At 38.0% G+C, this 23,952-nt stretch overlaps 1 protein-coding gene across 4 annotated transcripts in view; it reads right to left on the reverse strand.

Annotated features, from left to right (window-relative positions):
• GABRB2 (gamma-aminobutyric acid type A receptor subunit beta2) overlaps nt 1-23,952 on the reverse strand; it is a 135,565-nt gene that overhangs the window by 50,249 nt on the left and 61,364 nt on the right. For all 4 annotated transcript variants that reach the window (XM_054288248.1, XM_054288247.1, XM_054288246.1 and 1 more), the window contains one exon: nt 12,613-12,695. In XM_054288248.1, the coding sequence (XP_054144223.1) occupies nt 12,613-12,695 (83 nt within the window). The remainder of the gene's footprint in view (nt 1-12,612; nt 12,696-23,952) is intronic.

Below are 23,952 nucleotides of genomic sequence, written 5' to 3' on the forward strand. Positions count from 1 at the left end.
TCATAATCCTGTATGGTCAAACATTGGTATACTGATAGATTGAGAACTGTCAGTCAAGAAGGATTTCATGCTGTGTACACTGAGGCACTGATAGCAAATTTAGGACAGAGTCACAGGACACAGCATCTCCTTGAGACAACACAAAGCACCAAACCCTGCCTTGTCCAGATGGCAGCTGGAGCAGACTGACCTCACACCTTGGACATCTATGAGCAGACATCAAGAAAAGACTGGGAAAATTTTTGTCTGAACTTTATAAATCTCTTTCAGCCACTCTGCCACATGGGGGACAGCAGAATGCTTCCATGGGTAAAACTCCATATACTGATGACATGTTCCCAAAAATCTGGAATACAAACCCGCTTATTAAAGACTGGGTATCAGCACACACCAACAGTAACAGGTTTTATGAGAAACCAGCAACACTTGGCTCAAAAGAGGCACCACACACTTCGCACTGCGTGTTCCAGTTCCAACAACCATGACTTGAGACGGGAACATCTCTTATGCAAACCTCTTTAAAGGGTGAAAGCTTTTGGTTAACATTTATTTGATCAGATTTTAGTGAGAGATAAGGGCTCTGAATCTCTTTTAGCTATGTTGACCAGAAAACTACATTGACATCAGCTGTTCCCACACACGCTACAGGAAATGGCACTGGCTTATTGATAGATGTGCCTTCTGCAGACAGCTGCAATGCAGTGGACAAAATCTAAGACAACCAAGGGGCTGAAAATAGTCCAGGTTAAAGTACACAGAGCTCCACATCAGCTCATCTGCCCTTCTTTGATTCTGTAAGAACAGATGTACACTATCTGCTAATTATCTTCCTCTATGCAACAGACTCCGATATTTTGCTCAGATATTTTTATAGCATACTTTGATATTTTTATCATGATTGGAAAAACAATTTAGATAAGGAAAGATCTAACTAAAAGGCTTGCCTAGTCATCATTCTCATAATTATTTAGGGCTTACATTCATCCTTCCTATGGAAGCAGTTTGCAATCTATTCTGAACAGCTCACTAGGGATGATAGTGCTTGAGCTGAGAGCTGATCCTCTTCGAAGGTCAGACACTCATGGAATAACCATTATGCAAAAGCAAATTAGGAAATTTGGATATATATTTGTAATAACAAGGTATTGCCTCCTTTTTTACAGGCTGAGTGAATTTTTGGCTGGTCAAGAGGCCTCATGTGTTGACTTATGAACGTGTGGAGCCAACACTGCTGTATTTTCAGTCCCAGCTGGAGTCTCCCTAGTGAGCTGTGTTCTACCTTCTGGCTAAAATACTTGCCACAATAATCCAAATCCCTGAAGGTAAAGATGACTTTAACAAGCCCCAAAAAGGAAAAAAAAAATTAAAAAAACAAACAAAAACAAACAGCTGCTCTAGGTTGCCTTGTGTTTATGGAAAACATGCTGTACTCCAAACCACAGTACTTTCCCCATAAGAGAAATAAAAATCACAAAAGGTCATTGTTTCTATCATCCTACTCACCTCTAGAGCAGCCATATTAACATCTCAGAATTCATTCACAATAACACTTTTCTAGTCCAAGAAGAAACAAACTCAAAGAAGTAGCCAGAGGAGCTGGACTTGGTGGGAGGTGCTGGCTAGTGCTCAAGCAGGAAAGACATGCTCCAGCCCTTTCAAAAAAAGCTCATCTTCCAACAGCAGATTTCATGCCCAGAAAAAAAGTGCGGTTTTAATCAGCCTAGAGAGCTCCCTGTAAAAGCAAGCCATTCTGAGATATAAAGTATGAAAACAGGTTACAATGCTTGTTCATATGTGGCCATTACAACTATGAAAATCATCCTTAAATGATAATTACATCACTGCTTTTACCATTTAATGTCTGGCAAAATTATGGCCATATCATATATAACAAGCACATTGACCTAATTTATCAAATATCTTTTTTTAAATTCCTTAAAATCAAAAGCAATTTGGCATCCAGCCATGGAACAAAGTGTCCCTGAGAACAGCTTCAAGGCCAGCTAAGAGGTAGCACATAGGTAAATACGTGCAAATAGGAACTCACTGTTCAGTTACAAAGACCTATCTTCAAAAAAAGGTGACTGAAAGTCTCTTCATGGATCACTCAGCAGCACAAGTTGACAGGAATGTGCACAGTAGAAATGCCACTTATATTTGCACCACTTTGAAGAATCTCCATCCAAAATAATTTTTAAAGTATATTTTTATATGTATAAATAGAAAAATTAGCTGTCAGACATTCAGACCTCACAGTCATCTTCTCTCAGCAGATTTCAAATATTGTCCATGTTTTGCTGCGTTCATAATTGCATTGCACTCATAAAGAAACACACAGATATGAAAGTTAAAACCACCATTTTATTTTTTAAAGAAAGCTAACATATTTTGTAAGCACCTGGTAATTTTATAATGCAAGCAAGTTTCCCACACCTATACAATCAATTCTACAGTAGTACCAGCAGTACATAAAGGGTCATTGAAAGGGGAAAAGGGCAAAAAACAGGAAAATGAGAAAGAAAAAGAGGAAAAGAGAAAGAGAGTAGGAGATCAAAGGGGCAAAAACAAAAAAAAGAAGAGACAGCTATGCTGTACATAGCACACTGTAGGGTAAAATGCTAATTTTGGACATAGTGAGATGCCAGCTTTTCTGCCATCATAGCAAAATGTAAAACCCAGTTCTTTAGCAGCATCTTGCCAAAAATTAATAAAAATAGAGATAAGTAAAAGATATTTCTTCTTGAGCAGCAAGACAACAACTTTGACATGAAGTCAGGTTGATTTTGTAGGAGAAAAGTGCATTTACCTATAATGCTGTTGAACTGGCAGGACTTGAAGAAAGTTGTTCTTGAAACCTGAAAGGAAAACAATAATCTAACTAGTACATGTGCACAGTACCACCACTACCTACCTGTGCTACAGCAACATAAACAGCTTACAGCATAAAGGCATCACACTTGCAGCACTGATGCACATCTGCTCCCCTGAACATTCCTGTTAGCTGTTTGGGGAGAATGAGAAGTTCCTTGGCATGAATACCATCACTATGATAATAATTCTAACAGGATAGGAGTTCCTAATTTTACTCTTTATATTACTCATTTTTGGTCTGCAAAGAAAAGAAGATAGAGAGGGACCATAGGTAAAATGAAAACTGTTCTGCTCTTTGTCTCTTTACAGAATTTTCCCCAGTTTGTGTGTCAGGAACAGGTTACAGGCTTCCAGACACAAAAAGCCCCCATAGGAATAAAATCATAATTCACAAGCAAAAATGCAACTTACCAGCATTTCAGCATCACTCAGGTTGTCCATGTACCATTCTGGTGCAGATCATTCTCCCACAAGTCAGCTGTGGAAGGGATGATTGTTCCACCAACAAACTGCTGGTTCCTTGGAGTGCCCTGATGTTCACTGATGGGCTCCCACACAGTCAGATTCAGGTGCCTGCTGTGCTTTTATGGAACTTGTTCCCACAGCACCCCACAATAGGTGTTTGCCTTGAATAATGCTGGGTCTGATATTGGACAGATGTTCACTTGTAACGTATGGTGACTGTCAATTCACTGTTTAAGGAAACAGCTAAAAGTGGTGATTTAACCAGGAAACTGACACATAAGTTTATGCAAAATCCACCAAATACTCAAATAATCAATTTTGGCACATCAATAAAGTGCCTGGATTCAGCAGAGTACCTGACTCCATCCATTGCAGGCTCCTCCTGTTAACAAGGTGTTACTTCCAGTGTTGCACATCATGTCAGAGAGGAAAGGTGTGTTCCTACACATACAGCCAAATACCAACTCCCACACTGTTTTTTCTGTTATGTTACCCTGGTTTTATATGAGATTACTGGCTGGGCTCAGGTAACATCTCAAATTCTGGCTGCAGTGACACATCAGTCACCAGATGAGATAGGCTTGTCTGAGAGAAATGCACACAGTGGATTGCTCTGCAGCTGAAGAGCAGAGGTATTACATACCACAGGTTCAAAATCTCTGCATTTCCAATACATTCCTGCAAAACTAATTATAGCTGTGTTCCATACCCAATAAAGACAACCTGTATGTTGCACAGTCATAGAATACAGAGAATTGCCTTTTAAATGCATGTAACAACGAAGATGTTACTGAACCAAACATCATAAAGAAAATTCTGAGATCATTATCTGGGGAAAAGAACCCTTATTTTGAGAGTTTTTAAACCATAACAAGCAGTGACAGACACACTTCAGTCTATATAATGGGAATAGCAGCTGTGTACCTGAACAAAGAGATAGGGAGCAGATTATCCCACAACAGACTGTACACGGAAGAAAAACTGCATTGTTAACTCTTTGTTAAATTACAAGGCTACTTGCACAGCACACTCATTTATTCAGAGCATTCTCATGGAATCGTCATTCTGTTCCATGACTCAGAACTTTTTCACCATGCAGGTCACGCAGCCCTGAGGTTCTATTTCAGATCAGTAATGGTGAATACTTATTCCTGATGCTGTAAGGCAGATGTAGGATCCCAGGACAGGATAAATCAGATAGAAAACTTCAATTAAAATTCTTCACTGCTATGGTCAGGCACTGGAACAGGTTGTCTGGGGAGGTTTTTCAATCTCTGTCCTTGGAGGTTTTCTAGACCCGAGTGGACAAAGCCCTGAGCAACCTGGTCTGACCACAGAGCTGACCATTTTTTAAATAGATTTGACTAAGGACCTCCTAAGGTCCCTTTCATCCTGAATTATTCCTGAAGTATAACTTGAAATGTAAGTACATATTAATCTACTTAGCGACTTCTCTTTCCTCACGTAAAAAGCAACATTAAAAGACTCCACACCTTAATTATCGCATAAGAAAAAGGACAAAAATAAACCCCAACTCTTTTATAAATACAACATAAATGATAAAGACTATAATCTTTATTTCTCTAAACCACTTAGACATCATTTCCTTTATAAATGTTCATTCACCAAACATGTTTCAGGCTACTTAGAGTAATAACAGTATTACTGGTGTTTCATTTTTGCTCAGAACAAATGCATATCATGAGAAAGTTTATCTAAGAGTTAGAATATTTCATACACAAAAGATACCTTGAATTTCCATCCAAATAAATTTGGACTGGGTGTCAAAAGCACATTGGATATTCTGAGTGGAATAGGTATTAAACATTTCTAAATCTGGAATAGTTTCCCTGTGTAGACCTGCACACCAATGCAACTGGTGATCAATTTGATCAGCCTGATGAGCAGTACCAAATAACATGAGCAAATGAAGACAAAATTTATTTGTTTCACAAAGCTCTCATCACTAGCACGGTGTGATCAAGGGATGAAAATATTTTAAATTTTAACTTTGCCAAAGCTGCTTCTAATTAAATTTCTTCTCTGTTCCACCAAAGTAAAATAATGTTTCCTAGACTTGTCTGCTTGGAAGGTCAACCCTCCCTCAAACCAAATCTAATGTCATAATCAAAACTAAAGATGATCTCATTACTCACTCTGGCTTCTACTTGCTGAAACAAAACCAATTAAATTGTTTTCCTGCTCAGCGACCAATGATGCAATATTCTGCATTTGAGCATCAGTAAGAAAAAGTAACGAAAACTTGGAGTTTGGAAAAAAACCAAAACTGAATCACCCAAACAAAAAAATTACAACGCTTCTGGGGAACACAGCTATTTCTTTTCTTTAACAACAGCTAATGAAGAACATTAAGATCATATTTGAGAGATGAATCTCCAGTTCCTATTCTAGAAACTTAGACAAATGGACAAGTATCAGTGACCCAAATACAGAGCACACTCACCAATCCGGTGATCTGGCTTGCTCCTCCAGCAGCCAAGTGAATTCTTGTCAGAGCAGGAACCCAATGAGCATTGTTACATCTCACCGCAGCCCAGCTGTGCTGCCCATGGGGACACAGGGGACCCTTTGCCAGTGTGGGTAAGAGTTGGTCCCATTTTCATTGTTGTTTTGTAAACAGGCCAAAATTCCTAATCAGATTTCATCTGAATCCACAGTTCTGCAGTGACTCAAATATTCATTTTCATTCTTCCCCCACTTAAGTAATTGAGCATGAGCTGAGGAGCATTAGCAAGAGCACTGGCATTGACTGTTGGAGTTGCTGCTATCAGTGACCAAGGGCAAACACAGATCAGATTGACAACAGTGACAGATTCCAGTGCCCTCCTGCCCCTAGATGTTTTGAAAACTAATCTGAAAAAACTGCATTCATTCTTTAATGTAATTGATGAACAAAAGACAATTGTAGTTATATATAGGGGAAAAGCCCTCTATTTTAGGAAATAAAATGGCTGTAGAAATATATTTCACTTCTTTTCACAGGTATAGGATCACTGTGTGACAGTCAAAATTTGCACTGTCTTCTCATTTTTTTCCCCAAACCTTAGCAATTAAATTTGATACTTTCTGATTATGAACTTTTTAAAAAGGGCCCTTTTTGTTTCCAACAATCCCTTGATAAAATGCAGGTTATTTGTAATAAGGAGAAATTTACTATTGTTCAAATTGAATATAAAAGACAAAATGCATTAAAAGTTTTAAAAACATTTGCATTTTGTCTTTTTGATTATATGTGTTCTCCATATTCAACTACAGAATGAGAAGGAAAAAAAAGCACTTAAAAATACTAATTTCTCTGTGGAAATCTGTGTTGCTGGTATGGTTGAGGCTGAAAGGCAGAGATTAGATATTTGTATACTGCATTCCCTTTTAGATTTAACTCCAGGTAGCTTGAAAGCATTAAGAGTCTGCTGCAGAGCTCCTGTACAATTCTTTCTTCATTTGCAAACAGTACATCACCTTGTTAGTGCTATGAGAACTCCCAGGATGCAGAGACTGCTGCAAAGACTCACTGAGATGTAACAAAAAAAGGAAAATACTTCCCTCTTGCCTACCTTAGGGTAATAAATCTCGGGTGTTGTTTGAGCTGAGCCTGCAAGCCCAACCCCCAGCTGGGTGTGGGGGTGTGTGTTATCAAACCCTACAAACACTGGTTCCCTTGTGCACAGCCCACCCTGATCATATGCACTGCTGGTGAGTCTGAATTTCCTTCCCCTCTTCAGGCGACACACAAGAATCATCCGCTGCTGGGGATTATTTTAGCTCTTCCTGAATCATCCTATCTCCACTCTGAAGAGGAGTCAAGGATTTCCTGTTCATTTTCAGTGTGCATTATGCCACTGAAATTATACCTTTTCTCTTCTCAGCATGCTCGAGATGAAATTACTGAGGACAAATAAAGAACAAAGTACCTGTCCCAAGGAAGCCACACTGGAAGCTGACGGTGCCAAAAAGGCAACAGACAGAGGTGGAATTCATCACTGTTGGTTAAACAACACATCTGTGCTCCACACACAGTGCTGTACAGGCTGAATTGGCACAGAATCCAAATTAGGAAACCTGAATATGGAGATGATGAACAAGATGAAAAAAGGGGCACCTTGATAAGACCACCTTCTGCTGATAGAGGAACAGCCTCTCTGCAAGAGCCATAATGCAAAACAGTTTCAAGCTGAAGAAACAAAGGGGATGGAATACACATTATGTTTGATCAAAAGAAGAAAATTAACAACTTTTAAAATTCTAGCTGTCAGTGTCCCAAGAGTCATGTGCTTAGCTCTCCCCTTGCTGTGCAGTTGTGGAAGTCACGTATTGCCATGGCATCCAGCTGTGCTGAGCGCCCCACAGCTGGGGACCGCAGCTCCTAGTCTGGCATCAAACACATCGGCCCCTAACCCAGAACAGCCCTGCCTGGTCAGCTCCTGGAGCTCCACCATTTGTCCCCTGTGACCTGATTACAGCTTTGATCGATGGCCAGAGCAGCCATCTGCAAAGTACTCAAAGCTCCAGCAAAAGGCTGCTTTGATTTCTTTTCAGCGCCTTCAAAGTACTCATAAAGTCACCTTGAGCGCACAAAGATGACTTCTCTTTCTCTTGTTGATGAGATTTCACAGATGATCTGATTACAAAGTGTTTGGTACTGGGCTGCACTGCCACGGGCAGGAATGACACTCTTTTTGATTCTGTTTCTGACTTTTTCCACATCCTCTTACTGAATGATGTCCCTCTACCTTTTAACCTAGTATGCTTCTCTGGTGGTTCTGTCATGAAGTAGAAAAAAAATCTAATGGTTTCTGCTCTGAACACCTCAGGCTTTCACATAAATGAAATGTCCTGAAAACAATTATTTCTCATTCATCAGCAAAAAATCCCCCTGCCTGTCTGTGAGTGCTTTTCCCTGGTCAGTACAGCCACATGGAGAGCTCACTGTCTGCCAAGGGCTTGAATGTGCTGCTTTAACACCACACACCATGGAAAGTGTTTCTGAGGAGAAACTCACTGAATTCTTATTTGTTCCACAGCAACAAAGAAATGTAAAAAAAAAAAATAAATCCCAAAACCCGCTGTCACAAGGCAGATTCTGAATTTTACCTCAGTATACCATAAATACAGCCAGGCCTAACACATTATGAAACAAGACAAGAAGGAATTGAAGTAAATTTTTGTTTTTATGTGGCAGCACATAATTGAAACAGACAAAGGTCCAGAAGTAGCACATGAATCTTGAATAAATGTGTTTAAGAATAGTCAAAAGAACCACAATTAATTGTGTTCTGCTAGGCTGAGGATGTGCAATATGATATTTTATTAGTTTATAGGAATATGAAGTATTCATCAAATTGTCTTGTACTTCTTATTGCCTTTGAGCTCTCACTAGTCTTATGGATGATTAGCTAAGACATTCCTCTCAACAGTTACAATTCCAGAGAGGCAGGAAACAGCAGAGAAATAAAATCATTCTCATGAATCCTCAGAAACTCAGCAATACAAACTGCAGTGGCCCAGGTAGGGTGCAGAACAGACAGCTATTTACCGAGTCAAGGCAATATTCAACTAAAAAAGAAAAAACTCTCTGTTTCCTGAAAGTTGGAAAACTGAAAAATTAATATATAGGAAAATTGGTTTCCCTCTGGTATCATAATCCTGCTGTTCAGTATGTTAGAGAGTAACAAAAAAAAGGGAGAAGTAGAATAGCTCAGAGTAGGTCCCCTTGGACATCATAGCCAACAGGTTCAGAAGCATCTTAGCAAAACTGAATATTCAACAAGCTTCTGCTTTTAAAGGACCTCAGATTGTAACTAGCTATACTGGAAAAAAAACAGGATTTCATTCCTCAAAACTGATACTTTTTAAACTAATGGGGAATAGTCCTCTCTTATACTTTCAGCATCTCACTAAGACTGCCATTAAAAATTGTGTCTCTTGAATCTTAATAGATGATATCACCCCCTCTATATCATGCTTTATATTTTTTATACAACCCTTTTGCACAAGAATTTCTAATTTGCAAATTAATCTATATTAATGCAAATCAAGGTTAACAAAAGCTTGATATTGGCCACAAACATCAGTAAACACTATGACATGAAGAATAAAAAAAGCCCAGGTATTTAAGAAGGCATTCAACTCTGGAATCAGTAAGAGGATGAGGGGAGGAAAGGAAGAAGGAAGCAAAGAAAGAATGGAAGGACTTTAGAGACAGTAGCATGTATTGAAACGGAATAAAAATACCATTACAACTCAAATGACCTGACTTGACAATAACTTCTTTTTTGAACAATGCATAGCTGAATTGGATTTCATAGAAATATTTTTATAAGACTAAGAAAAGACAATTAGTAAAGATATCTAAAAGATGTGTAGGAAATTGTGCTGCACTGAAAGGTCATGCTCAATACAGAGAACGACTGTAAGCAAAGCTCTTCCTTCTTGACATTAATATTTACTATTTGTATGTTGATAAAATTTCTAATGAAACAAAATCAGCAGGCATTGTCAGGAACAAGGATGTAACAAGAACTGGATAACCTTGAGGACTGTAGCAATATTAAGAACACTGATTTATGTGAACAGTGTTATGAAATGCCAAGTCATGTGTTCTTAGCATTATGCAAAAAAATTCTTCAAAAAGCCAGCAAGAACCCACTGCTGGAAAATGAGTGAGGAAGGGAAAGACCTTACTGTACTTTTTGTTCCAGAAAAGACTCTCACCTGTGATATGCAGTTGTGAAGAAAGGCAGAGGTGGCTTTTTGAAGAAAGGCAGGATTAATGCCATAGTGTAATGCAGATTTCATCTGGGATACTGTTCATGGTACAAGTTATTCCTAATGAAGAACTAATGCCAGTTTTGAATTTCTCTTAACCTACTCCTGCATGAGAAAGCTAAAAAAGACTGGAATAATCAGTTTAATGAAATGAAGTCTATGAGAAACTGCAAGTGTTTTCATTAAATATGTTATGAAGGTCCCAGTAGGGTCAGAGAAGACACTGAATTAAAAAAAAAAATTGTAGGCCCAAGCAATGAATATTAATTCCATGCCTTCATAGGCATGAAAAGACCTGGGGTAGGAATTCACAGAATATCGAACTACTACAAGAAAGCAGTGGTGAAACAGCCATCTAAGAGGATCACAGGAGCAAGAAACCAACCTTCTTCAGGCATGCAGCTTAAGCACTTTTTACAAGTGATTATGACTTCAGCACTTGCATTTACTAACTTGGACGGTCACTTTCAATCTTACTCACCCTGCCCATCTACCTACCAGCACTCTTGCCTTAAGTGATTCATGAGGAGTAGACACACAGGTTTTCAGCAGGACAAAATGGTGTTTATGAAGAACAATCATTTCCTAAAGCAGTCTGACAGTGCTTCAAAACATAGTTCAGTGTTACTTTATCCACATTCTTTAGTGGACTTCATCATTGCAATGACAGACAGGCTGGCTACACTTAGTATCCTCATTTAAATCCATTTTATCTTTGTGGTGCTGCAACAGAGCTCACAAATCCCCAAATGACCTCTGCTCCAGGCATCCCAACTTCTATGGTAAACTCAGTTTCTACCCTATCTATCCTATGATGAGCATTAAGTTTTCATACTGAGTGGAGCAACAACTTTGAGGCACTCAATACCTCAGTTTTTAGGATTGTTTCTAGAAAGATAAGTGATCTGCATCAAACCTCTACTCTAAATCAGATAAAAGAGAAATTTCAATTGACAAGTCCCACATTCTAAGTCTGAATGAGAACAAGAGCTCTCATTGAAAAGCAGAGACACAATTTTCTGCTTTGCTCAAGGACTGACCTGACAGGTATTTCCTGGGAATATTTTCCAGAGCAGATTGTGAAAAGATGAGAGGAGGGATATCTACTTCGTGAATCCCAATAAGACTTAGTCATCTCAGCAATGCAGAGAGATGGCAAGACCTTGCTGGCCATTTAAACAATGCTGCCAACAGAGAGAAAGTATTTCTTCTGACTCTCCAGCTTCCCACCATACACACACAATTGGAAAAGAGAAAAATACCAGGTCCTTGCTGCAAGAACAATTAAAAGACACGGTCACAGCAAAAATTCTCTCAATAAAAATCTCTGTAAGCCTGAATTATGCCAAGAGTTTTGTCACACATTATAATCAACCTAATATATATATATATATATATAGTACCTATATTCTGGTTACAGGTATGAGATCCTGAATCAAATGCTATCAATGGAAATTGTACACAGAACTACAAAAAACCCCAAACAAACTAGATTTTATCCACTCTCAGTGCCAAGTCCACCACTGTATTTGCTGCTTGTGAATATCAGTACACAGAATTCTAAAGATAGTCTCAACTCTGCTTACTTATGCATGGAAATTATTTCAGGCAACGGTGTCACAAGAATTTTTGCATATCTGTAAATTCCAATAAGATGAATGAAATTTGGACACAAATGTAAAACATATTCTTAAATTCATTCTCAAACAGAAGTTCAGCTGTAGCGAGTTCTTACCAGACAGTAGCAGAAATTGAGCACAGAAATCCCACATATTTCATAATACAGAAATTATTTTAAAAATACACATACTTGTGTGCTGTATATTAAAATGTTACATTAGTCTTGAAAGTTTTTATATAATCTTAATTAGAGTGTTAAATAACATTCTGGTAATATTGTCATTATAAAAGTGATCATGAATCTTTTTCAGAGAAGAGAGATTTTACTTCACAAGTTTTATCTATATACATTCAATAGACACCAGCCATTAAATCAATGTATATAAACAGACTGTTTACATGCTTTGAAAGTTTAACTAGAGCACAGTGGTTAGGATAAAAACCCACAGAACACCTATTTCAAGGACAATTGTAACCTCTTGCCTTCACTTATAAATGGAAACAAGCTGCCACACAGTTCAGGAGTAAAGGAGGATAAAGAACTGATGATAATCCTTGTGCTCCTCACATGAACTCCAACAAGGCATTTGAATGAGACTTTTAAAGCTGTAAATTGTCTATAAAAACACAGAATAACTTCTGCTAATCCTTGTGCCACAAATTACTAATCCATCTGGAAAGCTATTTTTTTGCTTGTGTTTACAAGGATCTAAACATCATCAGACAGAAAGACAACTGGGTTAGTAGCATGTAAAAAAAAAAAACAAAAAAAAAACCTGAATACAAAACATGAAAAAAACAGAACTCAACAGAAATAAAAACTCCAGAGCAGTTGAGCAGAGAATAAGTAGGATTTGCAGAAGTACTTACAGCTTTCAATCTCCAGCGTGCAGTTCTGCTCATCCAGCGGATATCTCCGCAGGTCCATCATGCAGGCAGCTGTTGTGGTAATTCTGGGAAGGAAGGAGAAGAGTTTGTTAACGTGCTTTGTACCAGTCTTTCCTCCATCACACTGTGCGGAAAGAAGAATCTGTATTTCTGCATGGCTGATGCTCAGCCTGGATTTGCCTGGGTGCCATGTCTGCTGCTGGCTGGTAACCAGTGCTTCCCCTCCCAGCACAGCTCCCCTCAGCACAGGGGTTTTCTGCTGTGTGCTAAGCACAGCTGGTTGGCCAAAGCACCTGGGGAAGCTGCTTCCACACAATGAGAATAATGAGCAGCCATTTGTACAAGCTTTCTTCAAGCTGCAAGGCTGACCAAAGGAATGAGCTCAAATTGCAAAATCCAAGATGGTGATCTCCACAATGGGACCCAAGGTGGACCAGATGGAGTGCCTGCAGCACATGCATGCACTAAGACATTACAGGATAATTGTCTTTTCCAAGGAATTAATGAGAGACTGGGTGACCAACAGTTCTCTTCTCAAAATCCTGTGTCATCTATGCAGTTTACTACTGGCCTTTCATAGTAGATATTTACAATGTTCAATATGAGTTCAAAAACCTTTTGTATATTCTTTATTCTGGTAAAAAAACTTCAGTGAACTCTTTCGTTTGACAGATTCTATTCTTTCTCCTTGAATACCCAAAAAGTGTTCATTAGTGGCAGAAAATTACAGTTGTCTAGTCAAAATTCACTCAAAATTGACTGTAGCAATCATTCCTGCAAGGCAGAAATTAACAATCTTCATAAGTATGTTTACTATCCTATCTTATTGGTCTCTTAGAGAAAACAAACATCTTTTGGCAGCATGTCCTTTGTTCACTCCATGTAGGTGTAACTCATAGGCTTGCTTTGGACAATATAATGTTTTTAATCAGTGTGTGTTACCAGAGATGCTTCACAAGAAAGTTTTTTGGAGTGCGACAAAAGCACAGGGAAAAAGGCTCCTTTGGTGCCTCTCAGTGAAAGCATTTCAGATTTTAACAAAATCACACATGTGTGTTGACATCAAATGCAAATGGAGCAAGCAGCAACACATATTGGTAAAAAAACCTCTTAGCAGTTAATAGTTGGTTCCTTATTTTTAAATTTAAAGAAAAATCAAAGAAATTACCCTGTTATAGTATCAATATAAGACTGATTATTTTGGAGCAAACTTCAAGAAAGTTATAGTGAGACCAGAAAAAAAAATACAGCTCATGTTTTTTTGTTTGGGTTCTTTGTGGGGAAGTTTTTTGTTTTGATTTCCTCAGTACTTCCACACTCACCTGTATATTATAGTCAGGAGTTTCAGTAGTTCACAGAGGAAAAGGCAGAGCATAGACTTACAGCCAAGGTTTAAATGCACAAAAGAGTTATGGTAAAAGCTAACCTGGTTGACTACTAAGTTTCTCAGAGCTTTCTCTGCACTAAACACTTCCTCCCAGAGTCTACCAGATCCAAGGCTTCCACACAGAGACAACCCCAGCCCGTGCTGCCCTCTGCACACTGTCTGCACCCACTGATGGAGTGGAGAACTCACAGTTCTCACACATTTCCAGAGGACTTCTGGTGCAAAAACCAAGAGGGGCCAAAGGTTGCAGACAGCTGGGACAAAAGCTCTGCAGGGAACCTCAGGAAATTTTTAAAGGACACAATGCCCTGCACCTCACTAGAAAGTAAAGGGGGAAAAAGTGGCATGGTAAGGAAAATGATTTTCAGAGCAGGGATCTAATCAAGTCAAAACCAGAAGTTTTGAATAATGTATTAAATTCAAGTTGCTTGTTCCTTCCTATCCATAATGCAAATCCATTGAAATAAAATCAGTAGTCTGTCCTCTCCTCTTACCTCCCTCATATTTTTAGTCTGGCTTCTCACATTAATAGTAAAGTAGAAAAAGTTATCTTTCATCTTCATAATTAATTAAACAGCAAAACTACCTTTGGATAATTGTTAGTGGTTCCCAATTCATGGTGATTAGATAAATCAATTTACCAAAGCAACAAAGTGCAAGAATTACCACCTTGGAATACTTTTAAAGGCAAGAGACATGACCCACACCTTTTCAGATAGAGGAAGAAACAGAAGTTCATTTTAGAACACTTGGGAATGCTTGAAACAGGCCCAAAGCCTCTCTCCCAGAGCAGAGCTGCTTCAATTTTCACAGCAGGATTAAAAATATTTTTATACAGCTTGTACTAGTGCAAAAAATATAACATTGTGTTTTGCATAATGTAACCTTGAGAACAAACAGTGAAAAAGTGAAAGCTTTTTAAAAAACAACACAGTGACTCAAGGCACTGCAGTCATTGGGGATGATACACAATACCAGGACTCAGAGGCACCACATGAAATGAAACACATCACAGAACTCTCTCTCATACACTCATCTTTTCATCTGTTCCTAAAGAAAGAGGAACCTTGTGATATTTTATGATTCCTAACAATGGAAATTAGTTTTTTCATATTCCTCTTTTATGCACCATATTTTGAATATAGACTGATTATGAAGCACAAAATAAAAAAAGCAAACCCTGTAGCACCACTAAACTGACTAAGCAAAGTATTATGAAGTAGACCTAGAGAAAACTTCTTGTGTTAAAACAAGCACAGCTTCACTGCAAAAAATCTGCACCACAACTGACTTGCAGGGAAAGTAAGGTTTGCTGTCAATAATTCAAAATAATTCAGAAAAACTCTGAGAAAACTGAAAATCTGCTCACCTCCATATCTTTGGAGGGTTTGTGATTCAAATAAGAGTTGGAAATTTTCACTACTTTAAGAGGCCAAATGTGAAGGCCATAAAGAACTTTTTTTAAACACTTGCAAACTTGAAGTGAGGCAGAAAATAATTCCCCTATTATAATACTATCCCAGAAGTGCCAGTAGGTCTTATTTTGCAGTTCTATGCAGGGAACACTTTTTCAAAATCCTATAAATTTGGCTTTTCTGACAAGTCTAAATATGATTTGAAATCCAAAATAGCAACTTAAACAGTTCTGACATCACTAGTGAAGGAAAAAGAGCACAGGAAGACAGGAGAGCAATGCTAATGCCGTGTGGAGATGGACAGAATCCAATTCCCTCTTGGAGCTGCAATGGCTTTGCAAAACTGTGGAGAAAAAGCAGTAAGAGAAACTCATCTCTGCCCTGGGAGCAGCCCTGACCTGTAATTACAGGTTTACAGACACACAGGAATGATGAGCAAGAGGGTGACAATTTCAGATAGCTCTCCTGAGTAGAGTGCTAGTACAAGAACTCTGTCACCCTCCTCTCCTGTTCTAGCTCCAACAGACCATGATCCTATGGACTTCAAGAGCTGAAGCCCAGGAGGAAAACACAAAAACTAATTCTTTCTCTAAATGTATGCACATATATCCTGTTGAAAGCAGAGTGAAATTCTGCTTCAGCTTTGTGTAGCTGCAAGCTGACTGCTACCCATCACCAGCACCAGGAGCAATCCAAACGGCTCACAGGGACAAGAGACTCAATCTCTTTATTGAGGATTTTATAAGAATTCTCTGTGTGTGGTGAAAGAGAGTCAGGAACTCTCTAAATTAGTTGCTGAAATAATTTACTGCAGCTAAACCCACTGTTCACCTTTGCTTCTTGGAAAAAGTCCTCGTGCATGACAGCTGGAAATACCTGTGACAGCAGCAGCCAGCAGAACCAATTTTAAATACCTGGAAATTCTGGGAACAAAACATCAGGGGGATAAACCTCTGTCCTGGGTGATAACATTGGATTTAAACATGTGTCAAGGTTAACACACATAATAACAGATCTATTTTTAAATAAAATAAATTTATTGCTAATTAGAGAGTTCACAGAATATTTTTCCTGTTTATTCATAGAAAATAAAAGCCTCCCTTGTGTGATCATAGGTAAAGAGTTGGCTGTAGAAAACTCGAAACAAAAATGTTTCTAAAAATTCAACATTAAATCAACATTAAATTCAGCTACTGAATTTTTCAACTATTAATCAGCTATAAACTTTCAACTGTAAAGAGCATATAGAGCCTGTGTAGTTTTATAGGAAAAGAACAGCTTTTCTATTGATGTTGATGTCTCTATTTGAGATGAAACAATATACACATGCTACCCAGAACCTGTAATGTGCTCTCTTCTCACTACTCCTCAACATTTCCTGAGTATTCCAACCTAAGTGCCAACAGCTCACTTTTCTTACTCCATCTGGAAGTAATGACATGTAGATATTTCCCCCTTGATTCTGCAGTGTGCAATCCTTAGACAGTAAGGTGTTCTCTGAGAGCACTTATTTGTCAAAGCTGAAAGGCATAACCATAATAGTTAAGAATACGAAGGATATTACACTAAAGCATTATCTAAATGTAATACAATAGAGGAGAAAACTTTTGCAGCTAATAAAACACAGAGTCAGAATCCACACAGAAACTTTGACCTCATTGAGTTTTGTTGTTGCTGCAATTATTGGTAAAAGAAGCAGATCGGATTTTTAAAGGAACCTAAAATCTATGTGCCTCTGATCTTTCTTGGGAAGATGTTCTGCATTGCCCTGCTGAAGTACAGCCTATTGTGCCATCTGCATGCCAGAAGGGAAGAGTCCTGGAAAACCAGAGAATTGGGCTCTTATTTCATGGTAAAAGAATTCTGTCACAGAAGAATCAGAATTTTGCTGCAGGGTTCCTTTCCATCTTCTGCTATATGCTATATATGTAGCTCTATAAATTGTTCTTCAAGTGAGATAGCATTTCCTACTATCCTGTCACTGTGTCCAAAATTCAGCCATAGCAACGTCATAATTTAAATCCTTGCAAAAAGCACACATCACAAAGTAGTAAAATCATCTGCTACAATAACCTCAGCTTTCGACTGAATTCATTCAAACCTTTCTCTGAAGTAAGAGGTTCTTCTCCAGCAAATAACACCTACATAAAATGGCAGAAAAGCTCAGAGGAGCACTTGATAATTTTAATATTTTATCACAGAGAAATGTATCCTTGTCTTTCAGCATTCACTTCACTTCTCCCTTTCAAAAGAAATAAATAAAAGGGAGTTATGCTAAAGTACTACAGGACTTACAGAAAATGAAACAACATGAGCATGATCAGTAGCATGAAACAAGCAACCTTGGAATAAAGAGTTACTACATCTCCTCCATTATCCAGAGATTGTAGCCCTTTTGCTTTACTAACAATCACTGAAAATGTGAAAGTCTTAAAATATTTCACAAAAAATATTTCTTATTCTGGTTGGGAAAATGACATGTCTACTTCACTCAATGCCAGCATTGAAATAAAAAGTGCATTATTTCACTTTCTTTCTCTTAAAAATTTATATCATTACCATCCAAGTCACACTGCATAAAATAAATGTTATATACAAAACATTTTTAAACCAGTTGTTCTGATATTACACCACATCAAATACAGACTCTCAAACTAGGGAAGAGAGCTAGAACTTTTCAAGGGGACACATGAATTTAGTGGGTTTTTAATCAGTTCTCACCACCTAAAATAACGTGCTTATCTCTAACAAGTACATTGCACTGTAAATGTACTCTATACTAACAATATTTATTGCTGACACAACCTGCACCTCCCTCTGTTAGTGAGGAGCTTGTGCTCTGGAAAATGAGCTCACACAGAAACTGCAGCCCCTTGATTGAGTTCTTAACCCATGGTTTCTGCGTATTTGATTTATCAGATGTATTTCATGTATCAGATTCCAGGAAACTGAGTGGAAGGTGTTGTTACTGTTCCGGAGGAAAAAAAGTTCAGATTAGTTTTTAACTCAAGTAGAAAGTAAAAACAATATTCAGTGAGAAGTTTTATGATTGCAGCTTATTTAGTAATTACAGAAATAGTAGGATAAGAGCTCAAAACTCCCATTCCTTGGGCTTTTGTGAGTCAGACAGCTTATTTCCCACAGGAAAATGTCAATAGAAATCATAAATGCAAGTAGTCTTAATAAGCAGAATCACTCCCAGATCCAAAAAGGAGGGAAAATCAGAAAAATCCCCTATGGCACAGACCAGAAATTATTAGGTTTCTTTCAACACCTTTACAATAAAGCAGTAACCCATGCAATAACCCATACAATAACCCAGTAACCCAGTGTTTTCTTACAAAACACTGAAACAAAAGAAAAAAGACCTCTCCCTGTCCTAAAACAGGTGTCACACTTTAAAAACAATCCAACAGGGAGACAGTTCAGAGTCAGCATGAAGGTGAGCTGCAAGAAGCACAGTAGAATAGCAGACACAGGTTATCACTACCTAACCTAATTTTTATTAGAAATTTTTATCCAACACAGACTGGAATGCAAAGACTTGCACTGCCTCTGTGTATGATTGCAATTAGACAATTTACTTTCTATGCTTCTTCCCCTATTAGACAATCTACTATCTACCTTTGCATTTCTAGCAAAAAAGGAAAGCTTACAAACATTTCCTCTTCTCTGCTTTGAAAGAACTTCACCAGAGCTAGTAATGAAGTGTTTGCTCACCTTTTCTTAATATTTTCTTCTATTTTCTGTCTATAGACAATCTGACCTTCCCTGAAATGCATCAGAAACTATTTCAGCAGCATGTCAGAGTGACATGGTACACACAACTATGATTTGCTCACCACAATAGAGAATGAGTAAGGGAAAAATCCTCCTCCAAGCAGATCTACAACTACATCATTATGTGTGAGCCTGCTGCCTTGCAGTTACCAATTTGTGACTTGATACTTTAAAAGCCATGTCTTTCAGGACTTAACTCAAAGGAAAATGAAACCCTGATTTGAAATACTTAAAAGTATCTTTCTTCCTATATACAGTGGGTCTCAAAGTACATGAAAGCATCTTTTTAAAGGGAAGAAAACAAAAATAGCTTTGAAACACACAGAACAATTCAATAAACTGTGCAGCCATATCAGTAAACACTATTCATTACATTTTATATTCTTATTCATTATGAGTGACAAGTAACACAAATACATTCACACACACACATATATACACAACAATGTAAATAACATATGCTCCTTAATTATACTTGATGAAGGTTCTTTCTGACTTTTAGGGCTTATCTCTGCGGCTGTATTTTCCTTTTTTTGCAGCCAAATACCATTTTCTATCCCTGCCAAACAGGGTAATAAGGATTGTGTGACCATGATTGGGAAGTATCTCACCAAGTTTTTATCCCTGATTTTATACAAATCTTTAGTACTAATAATTCCTGAACTTTACTTCACTACTGCATCACCTAAGTCAATTTTTAGATTTAAGACAGAGAACAGAAGCTGACCACAATATTAATGTCACGAGACCCCAATTAATACCTAGCACCAATCTATAATTGCATTCCTAAGAATTCAACTTTGTACCACTGTTTTTATCTAATTTTTTACATCATTTGATTTACTGATTCCTGTAGCTGTTAAAATAAACAATACAACTGCTGCCAACAAACCTATCATTTTATCCCAAGTGATTTTAGGTTTTGTTTTTATTGCAAAAAAGTTACCATTATATGACTGCAAAAATGTAATAAGGATAATTGGACTGGATTATTCTTTTTTTCCCCACAGCTCTGATGTCAGCAGATCACACACACTGCACACAGAGACCATTGGGCAGTTTTTAAAACTGTGTTTAATTCATGCCCTTAGGAGTGTCTGCACGGCAGCACCAAGGGCCTATTTCCAGATATTGGAGTGGTACAACTGACATAATACATAACGACCTGGAACATCACACAGAATTAAAAGAGGCCCTGTAAAATTACAGAGAAGCCCTTGGGGGAAGCTCTGAATGGTTCTTTTGCAGCAACTGTTATGTCCATAGAGTAGTGATCACTGAATAGTGTCAGCTTCTCACTTAGGAATGAGAGCATTTTTCCCTAGAACAGGGAGAAATTTAGTGGTCAACAGCATTCCAGGTAGTTAGATACCAAGAATATGGGAAAAAAAAACAACCAAAAGCCAAAAAATACATGTATAATAAAATTTAACTTTTGAGATTGGTGTTAATATTAAGGCTGCACCATATAGGCAGTACTTCACAAGTTCAGGACTGCAAGAGCTGTGGATCCAAGGGTCTCAGTGCATTACAGGCATCAGACACTGACATCTCACAAAACTGCAGAGGGGCAGGATGAAGACGTTTTTAAGACAGAATGAACACTTTCAGTGTCAGAACCTCAATTAGGATTCAAATCTTTCAGTCCAATGTGGCTAATTACAGACTACTTTCAACTACTTTTCTCACTTTTGCTCCTCCTCACCTGCTTGCCATGATCTACACTGCACTGCTAAGTGGGGAGAGGCAGTATTAGAGAACAAAAAAGGACAAGCAACTCTGCTGCTAATTGCTTTTGAATTGCCTCATTTTGCTTTAAGTGATGCTTTTGTTTCCAGAAGATTTGTTTTGGTTGCATCAAGGATATCACATCATTTATTCTGTAGAATATACTCTTAATTAATATTTTAAAAAATATGCATTACTTATCAATTAAAGGTTCAGTGCCTATATTTAATCCTGCAAATTACCTAAGCAGATATCCACGTATACCAAACAGGACACCAAATCCTGCAGGGAATAAATAAGATCTGACAGACATGGACAGTACAAATACAGACAGTTAGTATTCCAGAACAACATTTTGAATTTATAGAAATCACTTACTTAAAATGACAACTAGAATTCTTAAAAATGGCTACAATTTATTCGATTTGTATTAAATTATTACCTATATTTGCTTTAGCACAGATGAAAGAGACATATTGCATATATCATCCTCTATGGGCACACCAAGAATTAACTCCTGGGGATATAAAGCTACAGATCCTCACCCTTCACTTGAGCCCAGTGTGTCCAGAGTGCCAGTGGGACAATTGTCAGTTATCAATTATCCTGCCCAGTTATCAGCTGGATCTGAGGCTGTTTAAGGTGACTTGAACAAATCACCTGTTTGCATTGTAGTTATATACCTCAGCTCAACAACTACTCCCATGTGAACAGTACTTAATTGAGGAAATGAATAAAGATTTAGGAGATATTTTTAGGCCTAATTCACAGCAAATAAGTTTCAAATTACAAATTTCTATTATCATCAAGTGACTTTAGGTAAGGCTCCTGTAGAGAGGGGAAAAGAAAAAGACAAGAAAAACATCTACAGATGATTTTTATATAAAATGCTGTAATGGGGAGCTGGGAAAAGAAGATCCTCCTTATTCATATAAATGCTTTAGGATAGGTCTGACACGAGCAAAATATGAACAAGCTCATTCTGCTCATTTTATTCTTAAACATGGCTATTTTTCCTGCTCAGGCTAATCTGCAAGTGGAGATCTGTGGGGAAAATCCATTTTGCAGCTACTTCTGATCCTACTTCCTCTCTTTTCTCTCTTCTGACAGATAGGTCTACTGACATGCCCAAGCCAGTACAATTCTTTTTTATATTGACAATGAAAAAATAAATTACTTAGAATTGCCTTCTATCACATTCCAGATGTCATATCTGGCCTCAGCACTCTCCCCATCTATTTTGTTAGACTTGTATTGCACATTTCATATCTGATCCATTTGGAACACCAAATACTCTTATTGCTTTAATATACTATTAAAGCAGCAGGAATATTATTTTGAGAATGGGAGGCCATGTCCTTCTTGAACATTCCAAAATCTGTATCTACATCAATTCAACTCAGCTTTAGCTAAGAGTTTATTGGATGTGTGAGAGAAGCATAACAATGAGTCAAACCTAATGACTAAAATTAACAAGGCATCAAAGTTAACTCCAGCCATCCTTCTGGAATCCAGCTCCCAAGGGCTACATCTCCTCCTGTGCCAAAATTAGGATGCTCAGTCACAACCTTTCTGTTCCTCATCCTAATTTCAGAACATTTGTCTCTTTCTTCCAAACAGAAACAGGAAAACCACCCAAAACACTTCTGACATATCAGCTGCATCATACTGGCAAGAGCTGAAAGCTTGATAAGCTGTGTGACACACTGAATGCTGGAAATCTAAATAGAAAATCTGGATAGGGAATATTCAGTTGCTTCTGTCCTGTTTACAAAATTAAACCTTTGAAAATTCTCCCTAAGTATATCTCAGTGGCCAGAACACTAATCCATACATTGCAAAAAAAAACCAAAAAAACCAAACCCAAACACACACACAATGAGTTTCCTCTTCATTACATTTTCCTGCAAGAAATGCTCTTAAATAAATTAAATCTGCATTCCCTTAAGACAAGCTTCAGAAATCTTACCAAGGTCCCTTCTTGTCCATTCTAAAGCTAGCTAGATCCATCAGTTTCTGCAGTCAAAGTTATTTGCATTTATGATCAATAAAGCCATTAGATGTGGGAGAGACGTGACTCTGACCTGCAACCAGCCCAGGATGATGCTGTTCACAATCCCATTAGCAGAGAGGGTGTGACCTGAGGCAGATTAGAATCAGTTCAACTCAGGCTCTCTTTGACATCCTCAGTCTCAAAGAGAGTCTGAGTTCAACTGATTCTAATCAGAGTTTAATCAGGTCTTGGCTTCCCATAGACTTATGCAGACAGTGGGGATCCCTTTTAACATTCTGTGCAGCCAGAGCTGCATTTTAATGCTTCACACTGCACTGAAAGTTGAATCAATACATGGGCTACATATGAAGGATTTCTTTGTGGTGTGCACTTTTTTAATTTAATTTAGAAAATATGTCCCCCATTGCTTTTTCTGTTACCTTGTCTATACATGAACCTTCTTTTCTCCAAGAAACAATTTAAAACTAGTTCACATTTGAGGTAGATGAAAAGTCAGATGGAAAATGTCAATCCTACCCAACACAGCAAACATACATGTGCTGAGAAATTAAATGTTTATCTCAGATATGTCAGATCTGTCCAGGACCCATTCCTTCAATTCAGGAAACTTTTAAAGTGATCATATGGCTGTAGAAAGTACACCTTTTTCTTTCTTTCTTTTTTTTTTTTAACCAATCTCTAAAATTATGCTTTACTTAAAAGTCTTTTATACATCAACAATAGGACAACACATGCTGCAACTCAGTAAATCAAATTCAGAGCCTTGGGAAGCATTTACTTGATTAAATGCACAGGTGCTTTGAGGTGACTGCAAACCCTGGCACAAAGCAAAAGCACAGCAGGTTGAGCACAGAGCCATCCCCGAGGTTCAGCACAGGGGTTGGTGGCTGCTGTGTCCCCTCTGCTCATCCTCATCACTCCTGAGCCAGGCATGTGAGCAGTGACCAACCCACAGCCATCAGCCAAACCCACAGAACCACGGATATGTCAGCACTGCT

Source organism: Melozone crissalis, unplaced genomic scaffold (genome assembly GCF_028551555.1).
Source record: "Melozone crissalis strain CALT ecotype California unplaced genomic scaffold, PUWL_Pcris_2 ptg000061l_1, whole genome shotgun sequence".
Classification (NCBI taxonomy): domain Eukaryota; kingdom Metazoa; phylum Chordata; class Aves; order Passeriformes; family Passerellidae; genus Melozone; species Melozone crissalis.